General features: G+C 39.3%; 2 protein-coding genes across 4 annotated transcripts in view; one reads left to right on the top strand and one right to left on the bottom strand.

Moving 5' to 3' along the window:
- Window positions 1-20,413, top strand: part of LSAMP (limbic system associated membrane protein) — a 627,279-nt gene that overhangs the window by 543,375 nt on the left and 63,491 nt on the right. The window lies entirely within an intron of this gene.
- LOC129069654 (bromodomain-containing protein 9-like) lies at window positions 680-2,548 on the bottom strand. Its single transcript, XM_054572326.1, is given in 4 exon segments — window positions 680-1,807; window positions 1,809-2,054; window positions 2,056-2,338; window positions 2,340-2,548. Coding segments are annotated over 4 exon segments (1,866 nt in total).

Here is a 20,413-nt window from a genome sequence, read left to right on the forward strand (position 1 = left end):
ATTAAGATCTGTATTTATATATTTCCAATATAAACAGGCATCCAGTAAACATATCCAGAATAAAAAAGATTTTATATGGATATACCACTTCATGGTTAACTGGTAGGGCAGTTGACCTCTGAGTCTTCCAGCACAATGTACCCCTTTCTTAGGCACATGAATTTAAGACAGAGAAGAGAAGCTGCACTCAACTCCTTGTCTGTCCAGGGCCAGGAGGGTGCGCGACCAGCTCCCCACATGCTCCTGTGTGACTCCCACCATGACTTGCCTTGTAAATGTGGGGATGAGGGGAATGGGTGGGAATGAACATACAGGATCCCCAACAGAATGGGGACAGACTCCACCACATCTGCTTCCCGAGGTCATGGGGCAGATCAGGGTGTGTCCACACCGGCCACAGAGAAAGGCTTTACTGATACCATGAAGCTCAGAGACAGACCATACCAGCTTTATACGATCTAATCACATACCCTTTATATAGAATTTCCACTATTCGGAATTCATAGTGCTATCTACAAAAACAATGGATCTGCATGCGGTTGACATGATATCAGAGACAATTCACCACCTCCCCAGGCTGCTTCCTGTGTGCTAAAGGGGATGCAGAAGTCTTTTGTCTCACAACAGAAATTCTGTACATGCAAATAAAAACTTAAAAAATCTAAGACTATCTACAAGGCTAGCTCTTTGTAGAGGCTGTAGGTTCTGGAGACTGAAGAAATTCATGTGGGTCATGGGTCACCTCTGGCTGCTCACTGACACTGAGGTGAGAAGGGCTTCCCAGGTGGTGCTGATCCCTATCGGAGGTGTTAGACAGGGAGCTGAGGTTGGATGACGGCAGGGAGCCCCCGCCCGCCCCCTCTTCTGCCTGCGCTTCATGCAGGTCCTGTAAGAGCTTTGTTGTCTCATCCAAGTTCAGATGGCCATCATCATGGTCCAGCTCCTTCTTTACTTTCCCCAGAGAGCTGAGCATGAAGATATCCAGAGAGACGTCAGAATATGACTTCATTGACATGAAATCCAGCACAGAGCAGCCATCTCCTAGGGAGTCCCCAGCCTTTACTTCATCTGGGGGCTTCATTGGGACATTTCTCCTCTGCCTCAGCCGGAAGAGCATCCATGAGTGGTCTCCGCCTGTGATCTGATCCAGGAGGTCATCCACTATTCTCTTACTGTAGCTCCCAGCATCCTTCACAAACTCCTGCAGGCTGAGCGCACACTGCACTCCTGTCTCATCTCCATAGGCAGAATACAGAAGCTCCATTTCATCCGATTTCAAGTTTCCAAACACAGAATTATTATGCATTGAAAGTGCAGTACTGGCACTTGAGAGTAAAGTGACTTTGCTACTTCTCTCATCTTTGAAGCCCAGTATGGTGAAGCTGAAGCCAGGGAGCAGCTTGCTGGAGAGTGAGCTCAGGGCCACCGGGTGGGTCTCCTCCTCGTCAGTGTCAGGCTCAGCCGTGTTGACCACGCTGTAGAGCAGGTTCCCATCTCCGCTCTTCTTCAGATAGCTCATCTTGCTGCCTGGAAGGAGTCGGTTGATTCTGTCCCGAGCCTCATCAGCCGCATGCTCCACCAAGGCCAGTACGTGTTCTTCTGCTGTGCTGTCAGTCAGGCTGCAAGCATTTCCTTCTGGCTCAAACATGCGGCTGATGACTTCTCTACTCAGCCTTTTGGATTTCTTGGTAGTTTCTACTTGTACAGGTACAACTTCCAGAACAGGTTCCTCAACAGCTGTGTCTTCATTGCCCAGAAGAGCTGCCTGCTGAGAAAAATCCATGTCCTGCATAAACGACATGCTGTGTGTGCTTCAAAGCTAACAGCCGCTCTTTGCTCATCATCTTAAAGCCTGCGCGAAGGATCTTCTTAGCTAACTTGTAGTACACAGTGTCTGGCCTGTTGTATGTCATTGCATTGTCACACATCAGTTTGAAATCTGCCTTAAATTCTGTGACTGACTTGTATTCATTAGCCACAATTTTGTCTTTCATCATGCCAAAATCCATTGGATGTTTTATTATCATTGAGTATCCTGGAGCGATTGCATCCGTTAACAGGAAAAGCAAAAAACCCACGAGGATCTTTTCTCTGGAGCTGGCAGAGGAAATGCTCTAGTAGTTGCTAAATAGGCATGCTCTCGTTTTCAGCTGGCTGCGTCCGGCACGCTCGGACTGGCCGATCAGGGGGCCGCTCCACCTCTACCTTCTTCCCAGGATCAAAGTCATCGGCCTCTCCCTCTGTGTCACACTGTTCCTTTTCCCATTTCCGCTTCTTCTCTTCCTTTCGCTTCCTTCTTTCTTCATTGTCCATATATTTCTCCTTCTCTGATTTTTTTCTTTTTCTTCTTTTTTTTTTTATGTCTCTCTCGTTCATGGTCTGACCTGTCATCATAATAACTGGAGTCATGGCCAGATCCAGAGAGTTCAGTCACTTCACTTTCTCCAACCTTGAGAATCACCTTCAGGGGTTTCTCCAAGGGCTTGTCTGCATAATGCTCGTACGACGAGCGCCACTCGGTCTTGTGTTTCTTGTGCTTCTTGCCCATTGTGGTTGCGAGGCAGAGCGCAGGGCCGTGGACAGCAGCGAACGTGGCAGGAGCGTGGGCACCGCCACCAGGGCCCTGGCTCGCCACAGGCCTCAGTCTCTGGAGGTGGTGGGGCCGCCCTAACCATGATTTTTAAACCTGATTTTCTAACTCATTAAAAATATTCTTATTCTCCATTTGCTACTAAGTGATTACATCAATTTTACTCATAATCCTTAGATTTGCCCAATGATTTAGAAATTTTGGTAAATAAATGGATTTTTGGTGTGGCCCTTCATTTTGTAGGGACTTTGAGTATCTCAAGGAGAAACGTTGGTTGCCAAGTATTCCTCTGTTAATGTCCTTTGATGGTAAGCAACAGAAACTGACTGACCTAACATAGGGTAAAACAGAGTATAATTATTTACTTGAAGAAAAGTTGAACAATACGCCCTTGGTAAGGCAACTGTTAAGCAGGAGATGTTTGGGGACTTGCTCTGTAGCATGATGCTTAAGAAACTCGCCTCATTCTGAGATTCTCCATTCAAGTTTCACATTTCTAGGAGAGAATTTTTTTTTTTAATTTATTTACTTTTTAAATACATTTGTCTCTGCCTCCCCCCCACCTCTTTCCCTTGCCCCCTCCCACCTTCCCTTCCTCAGCTCTTCCCCTTTGGTTTTGTCCATGAGTCCTTGCTATATGTTCCTTGACTTTCCCCTTCCCTTCCCTTTCCCTGCCCCCCCCCCTTCCCTCTTATCTCTGTTGATTTCTTTTCCTTTCAGTGTTGCTGGTCATGTTTTCCTTGCATCTTTGCATTGTTGGTTAGGTTCCGCTTATAGGTGAGATCATATGGTATTTGTCTTTCGCCCCCTGGCTTATTTCGCTTAGCATGATGCTCTCCAGTTCCATCCATGCTGTCGCAAAGGAGAGAATTTTATTAGTTTAGATTCAAGTAGTAATTCCCCTTGGATCAATCAGCCTGTCCAGAGACCGGTACTATAGAAATGGTCACCAGAGAAATCACTGATATCCAGGAAGCCATCCCAATTTATGTTGGCTTAAACATTAGAGTTTATCCCTGGGATATCTGTGGTCATCAGTGTGTTGAAATCCATACGAGCTTTTACAATAAATTTATTTTTATGTATGTATTTCTTTAATGGGTCTTAATGTTTACACCTAATTAAAACTGTTTATTATTATTTTTTGATGATTTTTTAAATTAATTCATTTATTTTTCAAGTACATTAGAACTGTTTTTTAAAACATGGAATTAAATGAATTTAAATTCACAATTACCAAGCTTAGGGTTTTTGCTCATATTTTAAAGTCAAATTGAGCATTTTGATCTGTGATGCAGGGGTAGCCATAAAAACTCTTTAAATGAAAGATCAGAAAAGAAAGACTGTACTTGTGCCTCATAGTTTTACCCAGGCTTCCTTTTTGAAAAGGTGGCATCTTTCTTAATGAGATGTTATTATTTCTCATGTACACATTGACTTAGCTAATCAGCCAGTTCTCAGTAGTTTAAGCCTTGCTGTCTAGTTTTAAAATTTTCACTTAAATGTCAGCCCCTTAAGGGCAGGAACCCTGCCCTCCATTTGTAAAACCCCATGATGAATGGAACATATTATAAGCACCGTGATTTATTTGTTGAATGAGTGAGTGAAAGAATGACTACATCTCCTCTTCCTGCCTTCTAATATCAGCTTTTAATTATTACTAAGGGTATAAACTAGTGCATACATGTTCTGAAGAGACATAAAAAACTCAGGTTGGTTAGTTTTTCTACCTAATAGTAACTAATAAATGTATCAGTGAAGCAGAATTTGAATTTTTTAATCAATATAAAGTTTGAGCTTTATCTTTGGGTTTCATTTACTCATTTATGATACTCTAAGTATCCAATGGCTTGGGAAATTTGAAATTGACAATTTCCATTAATTTTGTTAAATGCACACATTTGCAGACATGTGCCATAGACAGCAGAATAGGGTAGAAGAGTGCATTTTCACAATAAATCTGAACCCATTTACCTGCTTGGCTAGACTTGTACTTCCTGGATCATAAAATTTGCCCTCTGTAAGCTCAAGGAATAATGATAACAATGCAAACTTGACTGAACTTGCATCTCCAAAGACACGAGAGTGGTTATTTAGGGTCTATCATAAATTCACTGTCATGTAGTTTTCATCAAAATTTTAAGATATGGGTATTGCAAATTTGGAGTAATATATTCAACTTGCAGATAATGCAAATACCAAGGCTTCAGAAGCATCAGTCTCTACTACTCAGTTTGACACCATAACTCACCAAAACTAATTGGATTCACCTAATACTTTTTTTTTTAATTATTTATTTTTAGAGAGAGGGGAAAGGAGGAAAAAAAAGAGAAAGAGAAACATCGATGTGCAAGAGATACATTGATCGGTTACCTCTCACACATGCCCCCAGCTGGGGACCTGGCCCACAACCCAGCATGTGCCCTGACTAGGAATCAAACCAGCAATCTTTTGGTTCACAGGCCAGTGCTCAATCCACTGAGCCACACCAGCCAAGGCTCACCAAATCCTTTTGAACTACCATACATTTATATCAATCCCCAAGTAATTCTCAATTACTTCTAGAGTTGGTGATATGTACCATCATTGTCATTATTTCTACACTTCTGTTATAGAATAGCATGTCCTCAAGGTTCCAAGCAAATCTCACTGGTTAATAATGTCTGATACATGTACATTCTTTTGCCTCTCCCTCGTTTATCACTCTTTATAATCAGAATAAAATGCTTCATCATTGTGTGTTTTCAACACAAAATTGTATTCCATGACCAATGGTAATAGGTTTGGTGCAAAGTGTCCTCTATCACCTTTCCCTTGGACCCCTTCCATGTAGGTTGTCTCATGCTGAAATACAGCACTTTTCTGAGTGGACATTCATGAAGAGTCTTACTTCCTTGTGAGATTCTTCCTTCTAAGTCATGATTATTTCTCCGTGGCTATATGAATGTTGATAATCATCATTTTAGTGCATCAGCATTGGTGGTTGTGCACCTCATATGTGTAGTATAACAACTGTGCCTCCAGGTGTGGCTCAGGGAAATGGAGCTCTTTGGCCTGAGGCATACATCTTATTCCAATGAGTCCAGAAAGCCTGAACCCTTGTGAATCAAAACACCTCTGTTTCAGCAATTATTTCACCATATCATTATTTGTTTGCTTAACTATCTCTGCAGTAGCCTGTGATCCAAGAGCAGAAGCCATACTTTATTTATTTTTGCATCCCCCTCCCCAAAATAGCACAGTGCCTGGTAATAGTTATTGGTGATTCAACTAACCAAAGGATCCCCTTGCTGAAGTATACACAAAGCATGACCTTGTGATTGGAAGCCTTAGCCACAAAGGCACACATTTGTGGCAGCAAAATGAAAATGAAACAAAACTTCAAAATGGGAGAAAAGAGAAAGATGTGTTTAAAATCTAGTCTTCCCTCTGCTGCCAGTTAGCAAGCGATGCCTTTTATGGAACAAAACAATGCACTCTGAGCTTGTGCTTTTGATGAGATCGGCACATAATACTGATAAGATCTTAGCTACATTGTCATTTCTTTCTTATTTTTTGTAGACATTGCACTCATGTATAAATGTTTGAAAAAGAAATGTTTTGAAATGCTACATCTGTGAATAAAATATGTACATGTATTTGAGAGTCAGTTTGACACTACAACAGTATATTTAAGATAAACTATTTATCTTCCTCAAACACATTTCGCTGTTTTAACACATCCATTTGTTTCTGGAATGAAGGCAGAACCATGAGGATGGGAGGAAGGGGGGTGGCAGAAAGGGGAGGGAAACAGAGAGCTTTGTGTTGTGAAATTTCAGCTTTTCTCTTGATGGAAAAATCCTAACTGGAATATGGTTTTGTTATCCCAGATGTCAGTTCACAAATCATGAATTAAGCAGCTCAAGCCAAGTGGCACCTAGCAATAAAACTGGCATTTCTCAAAATATTGGCAGATCGAGCCAGCAACTGTTGATTTTAAATGTTTAATGAGCAATATGTTACTTATTCCGGTAATATTGTTGTGTTTGCCTAACCTTTCTCAGGCTGCCTCCTTCTGCTTTATCACTGGAAATATTCCAAAAACGAGAGGGTGAGTTAGGGAGGGATGAGAATGTAAACAGAATGAGGAACTGTAAGAAGAAAAAGCTCATTAAAAGTGCTCTCCTGATAATGGGGAACAATCCACATCTTCTCAGAATCATAACTCTGGGACTTACATGGTGTTATGGAATCCCAGCATGTTGTTTTTCACATGTTTGTGATCACAGTGGAGGAAAAATGAATAAAGGAAGAAAAAATAGATTGAAAGATAAAAAGGAAAAATTGCTATGGAGTGGTTGAAATAAGAAACCCAGGGTAATTAATGGGAAGACCTGGGAAATTTCTTTTTCTTTTTTAAATTATATTTTATTGATTATGCTGTTATAGTTGCCCTAATTTTTCTCCCTTTGCCCCTACTTAGCTCCCCCACTCCCTCAGGCAACCCACACACATTTGTTCATGTCCATGGGTCATGCCTACAAGTTTTTTGGTTATTCCATTTCCTGTACTGTACTTTACATCCCCATGGCGATTGTGTGACTACAAATTTGTACATCCTAATTCCCTCACCTCTTCACCCATTTCTCCCAAATCCCCTCCCTTCTCATGACCATCAAAACACTCTCCATGTCCATGCTTCTGTCCCTGTTCTTTTTGTTTGCTTAGTTTGTTTTTTAGATTCAATTTTTGATAAGTATTTATTTATTGCCATTTTATTATTCATAGTTTTGATCTTCTTTTTCTTAAATAAGTCCCTTTAACATTTCATGTGATAATGGTTTGGTGAAGATGAACTCCTTTAGTATTTTTTTATCTGGGGAGCTCTTTATCTATCCTTTGATTCTAAATGATAGCTTTGCTAAGTAGAGCAATTTTGGCTTTAGGTCCCTGCTTTTCATGGTTTTAATATTTCTTGCCAATCCCTTCTAGCCTGCAAAATTTCTTTTGAGAAATCAGTTGACATTCATGGGAACTCCCCTTTGGTAACTAACTGTTTTTCTCTTGCCACTTTTAAGATTATCTCTTTAACTTTTGGCATTTAATTGTGATGTGTCTTGGATTGGGCCTCTTTGCATCCCTCTTGTTTGGGACTATCTGGGTTTACTAAACTTGAATGTCTATTTCCTTCACCAAAGTAGGGAGGTTTTTTAAAAAAATTTTTTCAATTATGTTTCCAATCTCTTGCTCTTTCTCTTCTCCTTCCAGTACCCCCATGATGTAAATGTTGGACCTCTTGAAGTTGTCCCAGAGGCTACTTACACTATTCTCATGTTTTTTGAATTCTTTTTCCTTCTTGTTGTTCTGATTGGTTGTTTTTTGTTTCTTATGTTCCATATCATTGATTTGGTTCTCGGCTTCATCCACTCTACTGTTTATTCCCTGTAAATTGTTCTTTACATTAGTATTTCTGCCTGGATCTTTTTTTATGCTGTTGAGGTCCTCAGTAAGTTCCTTGAGCATACATACAACCAGTGTTTTGAATTCTGCATCTGACAGATTGCTCATTTCCATTTTGTTTAGTTGTTTTTCTGAAGTTTTGATCTGTTCTTTCATTTGGGCCATGTTCCTTTGTCTCCTTATTTTGGCAGCATCCATGTATTTGTTTCCATATATTAGGTAGGGTTGCTATGATTCCCTGTCTTGGTAGCATAGTTTAATGTAGTAGGTGTCTTGTAGGGTCCACTGGTACAGCCTCCCCTATCACCCAAGCTGGGTACTGGAGATGCACCCTCTATATGGACTGAGTACACCTTCCTCTTGTAGTTGAGCCTTTATTACTGTTGGCAGGTCAAGAGGAGTGATTTACCCAGGCCAATCAACTGCAAGGGCTGGCTGTGACCACTGACCACAAACCCCTACCCTCTGTGGAGGATCATCTGTGTGGAGGCAGGGTGGTGGTGCTCCAGTGTGGTTTGTAGCTGTCCACTGGGTTGGCATGCTCTGAGGTTTCCCAGGTGGTACTGTCCAGGATCAGCCACCACCTGTGTTTCACCCACAGCCACCCAGCATAATCTACAAAGCAATCTGCAGATGGCTGCTACTTGTGCTGGGCTTGGAGAGTCCCAGAGGAAGCCAGACTGTGATCTAAAGCCGGCTGCTGCTTCTGCTAATGCCAGAACTGGGGTCACGTAGCCAGAGGTATGGGGGCTGCAGACATGCTGAGGCTGGCTGTTGCTTGTGTGAGAAGATTTAGGAAGATGTGAAGCCTGAGCCGAGATCAGCCATTCATATGGAAAAGCCACTGTTAACAGACTGGGTGGGTCATAAGTTGGATGGGGTAGAGCCTCAGGTATACACCAGGGAGGAGCAAGCAATGTGAGCCAGATTGATGGAGTCTTATATATGGCCCCCACCTGCTGGCTCTGTGGTTCTGCAGAGGAAGGGCTCAGAAAAGAAACAATGGCTTCCATCCACATTTCTGTCTGGGAGAAAGCTGTCCCCCAGCTCTGGCCCTGATGCCAAATACTTCATTTTCTCCCCATATGCCACTGGTGCCTCTCAAGCTGCCACCCTGATGCTAGAGCTTAGATGGAGTGAGTCTGAGTAAGCCTGTGTGCAGGCTCTTTAAGAGGAACGGCTCGGAATCCAGTAGTTTGTTTTGTTGGTTTTTTTTTCATTGATTTAAACTCCACTGTATTTTACAGGCTGAAGGTATGGGGGCTTTTATTCCTGGCACTGGAACCCTGGGCTGGGGGCCTGGTGTGGAGCTGGGACCTCTTTCCTCAAGATCTCCCTCCTGAATTTTTATCCACCACATGTGGGTATGGGACCAGCCTGTTCTGAGTCTCCGCATCTCTGTGTCTCTGTGTCTCCTGTCTCCCACCTGTCTGGGCGGATGTGGTACCTTTAGTTCCATAGTTGTCTCACTTCCATTCAGCTCGATTTCTGACGGTTCTGAGTTATGCTTGTTCTGTAGTTTAGCTGTAATTTTGATGTGGTTCAGTGCGGCAGCGAGCCATGTTTACCTACACTTCTATCTTGACCACAAGCCCCTCCTCTGGGTGAAATCATAGGAGTGAGGACATATGACAGAAATGTGGGTGAAGTCAATCTGCAGACAGTTGTGATACAAGATTCTTTGTCCAGAGAATGAACTGGTGGGAGGATTGCAACAGAAATCAAATCAGTGGAGCAAAGGGGTATAAGAGAAGTCAGCAGTAACTTCAGACCCTGTGGCAGAAAGCACTTGGCTTCTTGGTCCCCCTTGCAGTAAAACACGTGCTTATTTTTTAGCAGTACTGTCTAGTGAGTCTGGATGCATTATTGGTCAATATATTTATAACACCTGTTGGAAATTAAAGTTAATAAGCACTATACAGACTGCAGGTATCATTTTTTGTCTCAAAAAACAATTAGCTTTCTTTTTCAGAATTCCTTCTTTTGGTGACAGTGAATGAGGAACTGAAGGCATTACTGAATAAACTTGAAATCCTCTACAGGGCTAATGCAGATAATTTATGCAAAAGATCTACATCAGTAGGAGTGGTAAAATGGAGATAACCATATGACTGATTAGCATTAAAAACTAGCCACAGAAACAAATCTCCTGAACAGGCCCCTCATTATAGTTTGGAAGACAAAGGAATTCCTCGGTGCTCTAAGAACTAAAATGAAAGGGAAAAACTCAATCTCCTGTTTATGAAAGTTACAGGAGGATTTCGCCTTATATAAATACACCATCAGCCTACTGTTATGCTACTTATAAAATTAGGGATATTGTTCCTAAACTTCAGAAGAAAAACATTGTTGTGAAAAGCTCATCCAGGGTCACATTTTATTAAGTTACTTTAAAATACATGCATATTTGCACTCTTTCAATGTTTGTTCTCCTGGAGAGAGGAACTTAGATTTTCCTTAATGCAGTCATAAGGCTTATTTTTGGTATTTAGTTCAAGAATCCTGGGAATGATGCTAATGAGGTCAGAAGAATAAGGACAGTCTGCATAATCTAGGTGGCTTCACTTTGTCCTTTGACCATGGTCTTCAACCTTGGCAGTGACCCCTCAAATGAATATTCAATCACAACAGCAATGGCTTGTCAAAGAAAAATTATTTCAGATTCATCATTATGAAGTCATCATTTATTGAGTATCTACTATGTAACAGGCATAGTGCATAGTGATATTTGGGATAATATAATTATTCTGCACCTTCTAGTAATGGATTTCTATTTATAGAGATATTGCTACAGTGCAGCAATTTTGATAACCTATTACATTTGTTAAAATGAAATACAGCAACCACTTATAAAACCCCTACTCTAATCCCTCACTCAGTTAAGTATTTCAGTATGGATATGAGTGAGGGTATGAAGAAAATCTTATTTGGAAAGTGAAGATAAAGGATACAACTGGAACAAATAAATTTAAATGATAGATTGTTTACTTGGCTTGCTTCCTCTGACAGAAAGGAATAAAATAACATCTCTTCTGGAGAAAAGAAATAAAAACATTTGGGACAGGATTTCTAGAATAATTTGTGATTTGGACTGAAAGTAGATAGTTTGTGCTACATTTAACTCACTGTCTAATTCTAACTTATCTTTGAAGTTGTGATAAAAAAAAAATAAAAGAAATAATACTCTCTGAATGGTGGTTGTGAGAATTTCCTGAAATGACACAGATGTGTGTAAAAAGTCTTAAATAAAAAATAGTTATTTCTATTAAACTTTTCTGTTTCATTTGAGGAGGCCCTTCATTTTTTGTTTAGTTTATTGTGTTTTGTTTTTTAAAACACTAACTACGTTCTGTGAGCTCCTTACTTGGTAATAAAATACTTAACCTTGTGATGTCAACTTAAGTGGCTTCTTCTTAGGTGATTTTTCCCAACCTCCCCTACCAGGTGAAATCTCTCTTGCACAGGTTTTCTTTCATACCAGTTATCATGCCTTCTTCACACTGAACACGGTTGAAACTGAGACTTAAACACACACACATACACATTTGAGATGGCAAGCTTCATGAAACTGAAAATGGGCTGGTTTTATGCACACTTTATGTGCAATATGCTATGTCCTCAGCACATACCATGATGTCTGATGGGTAATAGGCACTCAGTAATATATTTAGTTGAAAGTATTGGAAAACCAAAAAGAAATGGGGATTGGGAATAGGGTATTTCTTTTAAGAGAAGGAGGCAGGAGAATTGGAGGATTCTGAGAAAACCTTCATAAAGGAGATGTCACTTGGACTGGTTCTTAAAAGTTGAGTAGAAAAAGCCCAGACAGAGAGGAAAGGAAATACTCTTCTGGAGGGAGAGTGACAGCAAGCATTGTTTGTATTAATCTGTACACTGAAACCTAAAAGCTCAACTCTATCGTTTCAAACAAAACAGATGATTCGCGATATTCAAGATGTGGTTAGGTTTAAATACACAATTAAAATTTGTAAAAGTCTCCAAAAGGAAAGGGTAAACCTATAAGATGGCAGAAGGTCAGAGTGTAAAATGTTTCTAAGTGAATGGGCCGTCTGGTATCCTGCAGGTGACTGGCACTCATCCCCTTGGGGCCTGCACTTTCATGGGCAGATTCCTGTGTGGAAGGCTGAATCCTGGGACGAAGGAAGAATAAACTGGATGCTCCCAGCAGATTAAGATGAGAGTGCTGTGAGATGTACTTGTATGAATTTACTTACAAATATATAGTCCTTGGAAACAGTATCTCTTTTGAGCTGCTTAGTTATCTTGTAAGGCCGTCAAGAAAGATGTTGTAACACCTATTTTATAGATGAAGAAAGTGAATTTTGGAGATTTTTATTTAACTACTTGGCCAAAGTTAATGGCAAAACTATAAATTCATGTTTCCTAAATTCAGTTTCAAGGGTTTGTTATACTACATGATCTTGTTTACTTTTTAAAACAAAGAAATAAAATAAGGTAGAATGACCAGAAAAGTCAAATGTAAATGTTAAAATAAATTTTCTTACTCCCTTATTAGGACAAAAGTTAAAATCTAATCTAATTAGCTTTTAACCTAATTATCAGTTCTCTCATTTTTGATACATACGTCATTTTTGATACATACGTCATTTTTGATACATACGTCATTTTTCCCCTTTATTTTCTTGATCTCCTCAATCTCAAGCCATAGATCTCCCTTCAGTCTGATCCCTTTTCTTTAGTTATTAAATAGAATTTCTTCTCTAGTTTAAAAAAAAACATGGACTTCAGAGCTAGACAGAGCTGAATTCAAATATTGATTCTGCCGCTTATTAGCTTTATAATCTTGAAAAACTAATTCAGATTTGTGCCTCATCCACTTCTATTAATTGTAATGGCATATATATGAAATATATATGTGTATCATAATGTTACACTTTTATGAATTAAAGAAGTATGTGCAGAATTGCTTAGCACATGCTCCTGGTTCACAATATATTCTCAATAAATATTTTATTCAGTGAACAAGTGTTCTCAAATTCTTTCCCACTTGTATAATCTAGGCCAGATATTTAATATCTCTGAGCTTCAGTTTCCTCATCTGTAAGTACAATAAAACTTGTACTACAGCATTCTCAATAAGGTTAAATAAGATAATTCATGTGAGAATGCTATGATCCTTCCTCTTTTTTTTCTTTCATTCTGTACACTATTTAAACTTTTCTTTCCATTCTTCCAGCCTCAATAACCTCAGTTCTATTTTCTTTCCCAAATCCCATTGTTGTCTTTCCTGACATTCACCTCTCCTCTTTTACCAACTCTACTTTCTATTTTATCCTGCACTCCCCTCCTTAGTTCCTCATTCTTAATCCCCAGTGTTTTTCCTCTTGTCCTTGCCAACTTTTTGAATGCTAGAATAGAAACTAGGTGATATCTAGAGGTGGCAGATAGAGAAATCCCACCCATCCTGGGGACTTTTCAGGCTGTTCCAAGCACTGAAAGATAATGGTGAAGGTATCTTTGATATGGGAGATTGGAGATAGCCAAATGTATTGAACAGTAGAGATTCTCTTGACTCCTCACCTTCTCCAGTTGTGTACACACACACATACACACACACACAAACTTACCCAAGAATTATGCATGTGATCACTTCTTCACTCTTATGGGAACTTTTATCTTCATATTTATATTTAATCCTCTTCATTCATTTTTAGTGCTTAAGAAATAACAGTATGCAAGTCAATAAAAATCTAAGAAGAAAGCAAAAATGGACATAAAAAGGGAGATGCTGAGATATAAATGACAACTAGATATGAACATTTCACTACTTTTAAAACTAGCATTCTCTTAACTTATACCAGCTGGGCTGTACGATTGTTCTAAGCAGCTTGTAACTATCTCTTTTTTCCCACAAGGCCGTCTGCCACGTGGTATAGAGATATTTCTGAGTCCAGCTGGTGATCACTTTATGTCCTGACACAAAAGGATTGATGGTGTGTCATAAATTTCTAGCTTATATAATGCAGATGCTATTTCTGCACTGTTCATTCACGTAAATGTTTAATTCTTCTTAGAACCTTACAAAATTTCAACAGTATCCCAGGAAATTCAGGCAACAGGGCACCCTCAGGTGAGATATATAGAGAAAAATTTTAGGTAGTAGAAAGTTAGAGACTCTCACGCTCTCTCTCTCTCTTTCTCTCTCTCTCTCTAGTCCAGAAAGTATCCAGCCATGTACTATGAAAAACAGAGACATTTATTCAAGATGATACAAGATACAAGGAACATTGTACATAGGACAATGACACTCCAGTTTCTTTCAAATTAGGCACCTTGGGACCTCACACAGTTCTTCCAGCATCTCTTCCACTGTTCAAAACTCTCTGTAAAATTCTTTGTGGGAATCACAATCAGCTGCCCTGTTGTATCTTCCTGGATCTTATCAATGGTCTGAAATCTCTTCCCTTTCAAATGTGATTTTAGTTTTGGGGAAAGCCAGAAGTCACGGGCACCAAAATCTGGGCTGTAGGGGGGCTGAGTCATCTGGGTGATTTAATGTTCTGCCAAAAGACTCTGCATGAATTTTGCCACATGTTTCATGCCAAGATTCTGCATCAAAATCTTTGACACAATAGTTTTTGAAATCCCCAGATCAGCTTCTAGTTCTTGCACTGTCAGTCACTGATCTTTGTTGATTGCAGCCTGCATGCATTCAACATTCTCAGGTGTTCTGCTTGTTGCAGGCCTTCCAGAACGTGGATCACTTTCAACAGATTCTTGACCATCTCTGAAGCATTTGTGCCACATTTTTATATGTGCTGCACTCTTGCATCATCTCTGGAAGACTTCTAAATCATCTGAATAGTTTCTGCAGAGGAATGTTCAAGTTTAATGCAAAATTCGATGCAGATTCATTGTTCTACTCACTCAGTCACTTTGCGGCAGCCAGAGTACATATGCTCACTCAACAGCATCTACCACACCCACTGAGTAGTACAGTGAAGTCTTCATTGTTCACACATGTGCATTCCAGTCCACTCTCCTTGGCTTCCAGGTTACATCAATGTCATGCAAACTGTTCTCGTTATATTAACAACAGTTGGACTTATTCCAGACAGACCTTGTGTGTATGTGTGTGCGTGTGTGTGTATATATGCACACGTGCATATATGTACACACATGCATGCATGTATATACATATATACACACACATACACACTATTTTCACATTGGTTTTCTTTAGGTGGAGTTTGTTGTTCTTTGTTCACTGGGATGATTTCAGCAGAGTACCTTGTCTTTTTACCCCTTTTTATTTCAGCACTGCACTAGTAATATTTTTTCCTTTAAGTCTCTGCCTTTCCAGAGACACGCTAGGGCCTTTGGAATTTCTGATAGTAAGGTTGATTTCCCAGGACTGCACCTTTCTAAGGATGATTGTCTTCTGATTCCCTGTAGCTGTTCTCTTCTCTCCCTGCTGAATAGACTTAATCTTGTCTTGAGCCTTGACTCAGGGCAAAGAAGACCATTTGAAAGGGGGAAGGGACGAATATCTCTATGTTTCAGGTTCTAAACCATATGATCATTTCAGGCTGTCAGTCCCTAAGAGAATGTCGTGCCATTTCTTCTATGGTCCATCAATTTAAAAAACTTCCAGGCAGCATAAAATGAGAAAGAACTTTATTGTGAATTTGGAATAATACTATTCTCAGAGGGGATAGCTTTTCAATTCTTGGAAATATAATTTCTAGTTTCATCATTTGAAAGCTCTTCGACTGCTTTGTTTGCATTTCTCTCCCATCTTGATTTTGGGTATTTGAGTGTGATTTCATGCCATTGGCTTTGTTCTGCTATTGAAACCAAGATGCTGTGCACCTTACAGGTTTGTGATCACCATCCCTCTCCCAAGCAAAAGAAATGCCTGGAGCCTTTTCAGCTTTTTTAGATAGAACAAGTATAAGGCTGTTAATCTGATTCTAACTTTTACTGCATTTCTCCTGGGAGCAACTCCACAGCAATCTCTTTCCTAGAATGTCTCAGGATGCAAGCTCAAATAGTTCAGTTTATACCTACAGCCAGAGCTTCTAAAGATTTCTTCACACCAGTGGCTATTTTGTTGAGACCAGGGCAAAGGAACCAGTGAGCTGGGGCTTTTTGAAGCTTTTGTGAAAGCTTTGTGAAGCTTTTGCAGTGAAGATGTACATCTGAATCACCACCAGAGTGTTAACATGCAGATTCCTAGGGCCCACTGCAGCTGGAATAGGACCTCTGGAGTTGATCCTAAGAACATTCCTTTTAAAATAATTCTTAAGGTGACTTGTCCTTGATTGGGAACTACTTCTTTAGAATAATATTCAGGATGACCTAAAAATGAGAGTGGACTCATAGGTATTGCTATCATAAATAATTGAAAATAATTGCTTAGATCCTAGATTATAGGATGATATTTCTGAAATGCAATTTTGGTGCCATCTGTATATTTCCCAATTTAGAAAATGGGAAACACAACAGGGGAATGAAAAATGCAGTTCTTGCTTGTTAGTTTGTTTCTTTAATACTAGGGATTGCCAAACTCTTCCCATAAAGGACCAGATAGTAGTTTCAGTTACAACTAAACTGCACTTGTAGCTGATGATAGTCTAGACATTAAGTAAATACATGGCTGTGTGCTAATTAGACTTTACTTACAGATACTGAAATTTGAATTTCTTGTAGTTGCTATGTGACAAAACATTGCTCTTGTTCTAATTTTTTAATCATTTAAAAATGAAAAAAGTAAAACAACCTTGGCTGTGGGTCAAAATTGGCCCATGGGCCATAGTTTGCCAACCCCCTCTTTGTGTCTCTATCGCTTCCAACTTAAAACAAATTTGGCAAAGAATAAACCACAGCTTCTGGAATTGATTGTTTTATTTGTTAAGTAACGATTTTGTTTATCAAAAAAAATGGTAAGAGATTATATACATAATACACCTAGCAGTAAAAGAATAAAAGATTTTTGTTCAGGAAAGACATCTGTGCTAAATCTTTCATTTTACAAGTGTTTCATCAGAAATAGAGCTGGTTATTCAGAGTCTAAGAGGTAAAAACTCTTGCTGACAGTTGTGGCAGAAAGAGAAAGAGGCTAAAATGAAATTCAGATTTAATGAGTGCCTATTATGTCTGGTTAGAGTTCATCATATTCAAAAGTAGGGAACTAGTGCATCTACAAGTAATGAATATCAACAGTAAAAGCAAGTGTAAGTTATTAATGAATTATTATCAATATATTGGTTTCCCAAATAGTTGAATCCCTTTTACTTTTCAATATTGTCTTAATATGCTTTGTTGTATCTTCCCAGCACAGTGCTGGACATGAAAAAGTTGTCAAATTAAATTCTTTTCTATACTTTCTATTCTGAGCAGCTGGTACTCATCACATAAGAATTAATAAGGGGTGAGCCACCCTGCTTATATTTGTGTGCGTGCTCTCTCTCTCTCTCTCCCTGCTCCCTCCACAAGGTAGAAGAATCTAGCTTTACGAAGAAACCAGTTTCCTGATTGATGTATTTGGCTTTTCACATGTGATTGTGAAAGTTTTGACAATTGGCAGCAGTTGATCTATGCAACAACCACAATCTTTACCATTCCTTGAACTTATTTAATTTTCGTTTTTCCCTTGAACATAATTGCATTGATTTTTCCTTTGGAAACCATTTCAGTGCTTTTCAAACTCTCTGCCAGAGAACATTGGTGTTCCAGAAACTGACCTTAGTGGTTCTGCTGCTCAAATGAAATATTGGCATTCTTTTCATGATTTGTTAGAAGAGAAATATTACTAAGTATACTTTTATTGATTGATGGTTACCCCATAATAAGTTCTTAAATACATTTTTTAGTGTCTGAACAATTTTTTCCTGAATCAAAATCTAACAATCCAGAACAGGGTAATCACAAGATTATGTAATCAAATATTTTCCCTTTTGTATTTGGATTTATTGTTAGACAGAACATTATCATTTTCAGGTGTTCTGCTACCTGAACAATTTTGAGGACCTGTGTCCTGGGTTGTAATTTGAAAAAGTTACTAGTGTCTTTTCCAGAAATAGAGTTTAAGTCTATCTGATTTTGACTAAATTTAATGAAATTACATTTAAACTTTCCTTTACTCAAACTTCATTTTTAATATATACGTCTCAAGTTTCATACTTTGACTCTTTAGTGAAAAATATATTTTTGATACTTTAAGGAATAATTCCACATTTCGGGTAACCCAGATTTAGCCACTTACCTTTCTACACACACACACACACACAGACACACACACACACACATTTTCTTCCAAATACCTCTTATTCTTCAGTCACTTTAACACATTCTTATTTGATGGAGAGAAGGATAGATTTCTCAATGGCCAATGCTTAGATTGGTGAAGGGGGAGGTCAAGCATCTGACTGCTTTGGAATCGCACCATTTTTTGATTAGTGTCATCCAACCAAGCCATGTTCTAACCTAGGTTTAATTAGCCCTGCAACAGACCCTGCAGCTCGTATGTAGCCAGCATCCTCATTACCATTCCAATGGTCAATAGCCATTGTCCATGATAGCACTTGGCAGCTCTCTAGGTAGACAGTCAATTAGAAAAGAGTTAAACATAGGGGTGCAACATTTTAGTTATTGTTGAGCAGAGAGTGCCTTGATAGCATGCCCACGCATAAAACTAAAGCCCTTAGACCACCTGAAAATATATCAGGACCAGGGATATAGGTTTAAAAAAAACATGGTCAGGACCAGAGGATCCTATAAAGAACACTAAAAGTTACCATTATAATGTCAGGAATGACCACTCCAAACTTTTGTGACTCAAGCTCTCCTATACCCAGCCACCTCTGCAATCATATGTTCATCTATTCACTTACTCTCAGACATGTAGAATGACAGGTGACCACTTCTTGGCATGGTCATATTATGTCATAGCCAAATGAAGTCTTTTTTGTGAATAAGCTTAGGTTCAACCCACCAAAACAAACCACTGTCTGCCCTGACTACCATCAAGGCTGATATCTTTTCTGGAGGTATCCATGAGTCTACCCTAGGCTGTTACTAGTCTGGTAGCATTTTCTTCCTGCTCTTATTTTTCCCCATGGTCTGATTTACTTGATTACTTCCCATGATCTCCCTGTGCCCCACTCTATTACCTTCTTGTTTGCTGCAGGACTTCCCCTCACACTCTTCTGCTTTCACATCTTCCCTATGGTCCCCTCTGCCCCTGAGCACAGCAGGTCAGGCAATGTTGCATGAGAACCACTGCTAAGTTTGCCTTGAGGTGAAACCATCTGTCCAAAGAGGATGATCTGAGCGTTTAACTTTTTCACCTTGAAATTGTAAGTTTTTTTTAGTCCAGGAATCCGAAATTGCATCAGCCTATGTCATGTTAAAATCTTGATATAACCAAATTTAGCTTCCTGGAAACAAACAATATTTTAGAATAGTATACAAGGAAGGAAAGGCTGAGGAGATTTGAAAGTCTAACGATTTATTGAATATACTCCAAGACCTCCTGCTAAGAACTTACCCAATTATCTTCCGAAAAAACTGGAATTATTGTTCTCATCAAGATATGGATCAGCAAGTTTAAAAGACCACCTAGCATGACCTCAAATGGATTCAAAGACTTTTAGTGTGTTTAGTGTATGCCAATTCCAAGGCAGATTTATTTATATATCACAAGTCTTGACCTTTGTATCTATATCTGCAACTAATTTTACATAAGACATTAGATATTAGTGAGGATGATTTTCTGCCTCATTATTTACTACCTACTTCTTAGTGACCTCAAACATTTAGACACAGTAAGCCAAAATTTTGTAAAATGTGCTTTCTGAATGAACTTGTGACCCCTCTTCTTCCATTCTAGTCCCTTCAGTTCCCAGAACCTCTTCCCACAGGTAACTATCCTGATCGCCTGAAGGCTAACAAGTTCCTTAAGGGTTAATTAAGAATTAAGACATTAGCTGATAAAAGGTATAACCTCTTACATTAATGTTTGGGTTGCAAAAGAAATCTTAATGGGAAAATAATTAAGCTTTAAAGTTTGATATCTTTGAGGCAATTTATCTTGCCTGGCAACCTGTCAAATCTCAACACACAGACAGCCCCTGCTTTGCATCACCTTCTCTGCCAACACCTCATGCTGACCACATGCAATTTCAAGCTAACTCTACAACCAGACTACTGAAGTGTGGGGTGGGAAGCTTGGAAACCTATATAACATGATACAAAAAAATTAAATCTCTCATCTTTTTACAAATTAATTTACTCTCAAACAATCTCCCAGTGCTTGAGAAGGTCAGCAGCATCCATCTCCTCTTCTCCAAGTTTACAGACAGCTTATCCACTGATCACAGGTGCCTCTGTAACAAA

Source organism: Pteronotus mesoamericanus, unplaced genomic scaffold (genome assembly GCF_021234165.1).
Source record: "Pteronotus mesoamericanus isolate MK-2021 breed Mesoamerican mustached bat unplaced genomic scaffold, CSHL_Meso_final contig_228, whole genome shotgun sequence".
Classification (NCBI taxonomy): domain Eukaryota; kingdom Metazoa; phylum Chordata; class Mammalia; order Chiroptera; family Mormoopidae; genus Pteronotus; species Pteronotus mesoamericanus.